The 5,074-nt window shown below is 27.8% G+C and overlaps 1 protein-coding gene across 1 annotated transcript; it reads left to right on the top strand.

The window, feature by feature from the left end:
- Positions 1-201: 201 nt before the first annotated feature.
- Positions 202-3,138, top strand: Ppa (Partner of paired). The gene has a single exon (XM_070639476.1). It carries the CDS (start codon positions 893-895, stop codon positions 2,330-2,332), a length of 1,440 nt encoding a protein of 479 aa, XP_070495577.1. The 5' UTR covers positions 202-892; the 3' UTR covers positions 2,333-3,138.
- Positions 3,139-5,074: the final 1,936 nt, after the last annotated feature.

Below are 5,074 nucleotides of genomic sequence, written 5' to 3'. Positions count from 1 at the left end.
CCAAAAAATTGTAAAATAATTTTGAGGAGAATAATTCCAATAAGAATTTTTCCCCAATCAAGTCTCTCTCATCATCCACAACCATAAGCACTAACCCTTCTCTCAATTCTCTCTCTGATTCTCATAAAAATGAGCAATTCTGTTTTGTGATTCAACACAAAGCAAAATAAGCACTGAACATGAAATCAGATGTAAAGCGAACGTTCTTCGGTACGGTTCGATATATAAAGACGCTCCACGAGACTCTATAAAGTATAGAAAAAAGAGTAAAGTTACAAAAAAAAATAAAGTTTATATCCACATAGAGACTCCGCTGGTGTTACAACAGAAAGAGAAAACAAAACAAAAAAAAAATTATTTAATAAAATAAAATAACCTTAGTAAGCAAAGTTTTATCAATTGAATGCGTGCATAAAGTGTGTAATTCTTTCATATACAGCATAATCTAGTAAATTGCTTAAAAAAAAGAGACTCAACGACCGAATAATAAATTTTGGAATAACTTACAGTGCTAAAAAAAAAATAAAACTTGAAATAAAATTTAAAATTTAAAACAATGAAAAGAATTAAATATACACAAAATTAAGTGAGTGAGTGAGTGAATAAGAGATAGAGTGAGGAACAATGATGGAAAATAATTACAATTGAAAATGAATTTTGAAGATATTTGCAATTGAAAGTGTATTTTTTTCCTCCTCTCTGATTCTAACGTTATTTTTATTTTGTTTTTGTGTTTATACTTCTGTGTTCAAACGAGCAAGCAAAAAAAAAGAGCTAAGCTACAGCACAGAATAAATTAAAGTCAATTGAGAACGAACAAAAAAATAAAAAAAATACATTCAAGGAAAAATAAAAAAAAAACATTTTTTTTTGTGTGATTATAAAGTGAAAAATGGACGAGCCACATTTAATGCTAACGGAGATTCCTGGACTGTTTACTCATCATCACCATCCTCACCAATACACACATCATCATCCGCATCAGTATACACATCATACACGTAGTTTAAGTATACATCGATATGCACCTTATAATATTCATCAACATTTACAATCAGCTCCAGCGCCTGTTTATATACCGCGACGTTTACCGACAACAATAGCACCGATTATTCGACCAATTGCATCACCATCACCGCCATTGCCCGAGGGTACACATATTGGACATTTATATCCAGAAATTTTAACAATGATATTTTCATATCTGGATGTACGTGATCGTGGCAATGCCGCACAAGTGTGTACATCATGGAGAGATGCATGCTATTCAAAAAGTGTATGGAAGGGAGTTGAAGCAAAACTTCATCTAAGACGATCATCGCCATCATTCTTTCAATCACTCATGAAACGTGGTATACGTCATGTCCAAATTCTATCATTACGTAGAACATTAAAGGATGTTGTAACTGGAATAACAAATTTAGAACAACTTAACTTATCTGGATGTTATAATGTCACTGATACAGGACTAGCGCATGCATTTAGTCTCGATTTGCCACATTTAAAAGTATTAGATTTATCATTATGTAAGCAAGTAACTGACTCAAGTTTGGGTCGTATAGCACAACATTTGAAAAATTTAGAAGTATTAGAATTGGGCGGATGTAGTAATATAACAAATACCGGTCTATTGCTAATAGCATGGGGATTGAAAAAGTTAAAACGTTTGAACTTGAGGTCATGCTGGCATATATCAGATCAAGGTATTGGACATTTAGCTGGATTAAGTAAAGAGACGGCCGAAGGTAACCTGCAATTAGAATATTTAGGATTGCAAGATTGCCAAAGATTATCAGATGAGTCATTAAAGCATATAGCACAAGGACTCACAAGCTTAAAAGTAATTAATTTAAGCTTCTGCATATCCGTGACAGATAGTGGACTTAAATTCTTATCAAAAATGCCAAAATTAGAAGAATTAAATTTACGTGCATGTGATAATATATCGGACATAGGTATGGCTGGATTAGCTGAAGAAGGTGGCTGTTCAATACGCTCACTTGATGTGAGTTTCTGTGAGAAGATTGGCGATCAGGCACTTCATCATTTATCCCAAGGACTATTTCATCTTAAATCACTTAGTCTTAGTTCATGTCAAATTAGTGACGAAGGATTAGAGAAGCTAGGCAAAATGCATGAGCTCGAGGTATTAAACGTCGGACAATGCAGTAAGATATCCGATAAGGGATTAGAGACATTAGCCAATGAGTTAGTAAATTTACAATCAATTGACTTGTATGGTTGTACGAAAATAACATCGAAAGGGATAGACATCATCATGAAGTTACCAAAATTAAAATCTGTCAACCTCGGATTATGGCTTGTAAGGTGAAAAGAATGATGATGTTGATGATGTTGTGTATACAAAGAATATTATTGTTGTCTACCTAACTGATGATAATACTGAAATACTGATCATTCATGATGATGACGATGATGATGATGATGCTCTGACTGTGGTATTATTATTATTATAATTATTATTATTAAAATTTACTATTATTATTGTGTGTACGTATAAATGTTGGAAACATAAAAGACTATAAATAATGTATAATGCATCTACTTATACTAAATACTATTTGGATGGATGGCTGCATGCTTCCCAAATTATATAAAAAAATCTAGAACAAGATTTTATACGAAAGAATATTAAAATAAAATAATTAATTATGACAAAAAAAAATGAAAGATTTAGATGAAAATAAATAAATAATAATAATAATAAACGTCCCAAAAAATGTTACTCCAAATAATTGATAAATTAAACATTTACGATACGATGAAATTCCATTTTTATGAACTCTTCTCATAGCTATAGCGAAAATGTGGAATGAAAAGATTTTTATTATCAGACATAACTATTATCTTTCTGATTATTACACTTAAAAAGAACTACAACAAATGTTATTATTATTATTATTATTATTATTGCTATTATTATCGTTCGGAGGATGAGCTTAGGGTGTCCGTGTGATGGATTCTTTGGTGGAGATTTGTTGAGGATTTTTGAATTTTGAAGATTTGATGGAATAATGTTGAGACAATTTGAATTGAAATGTTTTTGAGTTTTTGTAACTTTTCGTTGAATATATTCATTTTTGAGTGTTTAAAACATTTAATTTTAAAATTTTTAAGAATTCTTTTAGAGTTCAATTTCGAAATTTGAAGAATTTTGAAATTGAGAATCTTAAAATTTTGTAGATTTAAAATTATATTTTAAATTTGAAGACTTTTGAAATTACAATTTGAAATTTAAAAACTTTTAAAAATTAATTATGAAGATTTGAAATTCAATTTTAAATTTGAAGACTTTAAAATTCAATTTCAAAGTTTTAAATGACAATTCTCAAAATTTTTAAAAGTTAAATTTCAAAAAAAGAATTAAATTAAAAATTTCAATTTCAAGATTCTAGTTAAGATTTTCAAGTATGAAACTTCAAATTCAGAGTTTTAAAAGTTTTTTAAACATTTTGAGATTTTCTCTCAGCAAACTCAAGTTTTGGATATTTTCAACTGACAAATTATGAACACTTTTTGAGAATTAAACTAAATTCTTGCGTAGTTTAAGTTAGTAAATTAAAAAAGCAATAAAATATTTCCTTAAAATCAAAATTTTCAAGTTAATATTTTGTTTAAAAAATTCTGTTTTTGTTAAAAAATTATATAAAATTGCTTATTTTAAAAATATTTTGTTGCTGTTCAAACCATTCTGCACATGTGGAATAATTTTTTATGTTTTCTTTTGAACTTCATTGTGTTTCTTTTAAAAATAACAAAATATTGATTTTGAATTTAATTTTTAATCTTTACACGAGTTTGTTTTTCTTGAAAAAATTATGATTCACGTGTTTAAAGTTATTAAATATTGTTAGTTTTAAACTCTACAAAATACAGATTTCAATCAAAATTTCAAAAATTCAAAATTCACAAAAAATCCATTTAAATATTCATCAAATCACCACCCTAGCCACACAAAAAATCAAATGAATGAAGAAATTAAAATTTCTCGTGTCCGAAAAAAACGAAAACTACAAAACAAAAATGCAATGCAACGTTCGTGCACATAAAATGTTTATTTTAGTTAAAATTAATTTGCAATATTCAGGAATGAACAAAAATCTTTTTAAAAATAAAAAAATGAAAGGAAATTTTTCTCATTTGGATTAAGTAAAAGTAAAAGTTGATAAGAAATTGCTTTAAGAAATGAAACCGAAATAAGAAATGGAAAGAAATTTTTCAAAGAAAAGTTATTATTAGACGAAATTTTTTGAGATGAAAGAAACCTGTCTGTCAAGTAAAGCAAAAAAAAGGATCAAAAAATGAAGATAAAGAGGAATTTGAAAAAAATTCTTGGAAGGTAAATAAAAATAACAAAATGGGAGAGAAAGGAAGATGAGAAGAATAGAAAAAAAGAAGAGATTAATTAAAAAAGATACTTTTTTGCCCTCAATTTTCTTCTTATTGTGTTCTACTTGCATCCACACATACAGTCACTCATGAATGTCCAGCAGAGAATTCATTATTAATTATTTTATGGACGAAAATGAGAGCAAAGATGTCTCATAAAGTTATGTAAGTTATGGACTTACTTTCTTTAAAAAAAATCATGAATTTTATGGACATTTTTAAAGTTGAAATATCCGAGGATGAATTTAATCAGCATGATTTATGGGAAATGATTAAAAATTTTATTTCAAAATTTTAGCAATAATTTAGAGTTAAAAAAAATTATTATTATTTTATCCCCCCTCGAAATATATATTTTTCATATTTTAATGGTCAAAAAAATTAAATGCAAACATTAACAAAAAAATTGATAATAAATTATGGAGGCAAATAAGCAAAAAATTATAAAACTTTTGGCTGATCTCATATTTTCATATATTTTTGTGCTGCTTTAATGCTTTTCCACATTATCGGTTGATGTTGATAGGAATTGAAATTAATTCAATGGCTTTAATTTTTTTAATGAATATATATTTTGGATTGGGGATGAGATGAGGGTTTTTGGGATGCTGAACTATTCAGTTTTGTTGGATTTAAGAGTTACTGGAGTTGAGGACTGTATGAG

This window comes from Chironomus tepperi, unplaced genomic scaffold (genome assembly GCF_022539635.2).
Source record: "Chironomus tepperi strain 1889 unplaced genomic scaffold, CSIRO-AGI_Ctep_v1 contig_196, whole genome shotgun sequence".
NCBI classification, from domain to species: domain Eukaryota; kingdom Metazoa; phylum Arthropoda; class Insecta; order Diptera; family Chironomidae; genus Chironomus; species Chironomus tepperi.
Note: the sequence above shows the minus strand (reverse complement) of the source record. Positions and strands in the feature narration are given on the sequence as shown.

Excerpts from the sequence above, each read along its gene's own strand:
- Ppa (XM_070639476.1), top strand. The coding sequence starts at position 893 with ATGGACGAGCCACATTTAATGCTAACGGAGATTCCTGGACTGTTTACT.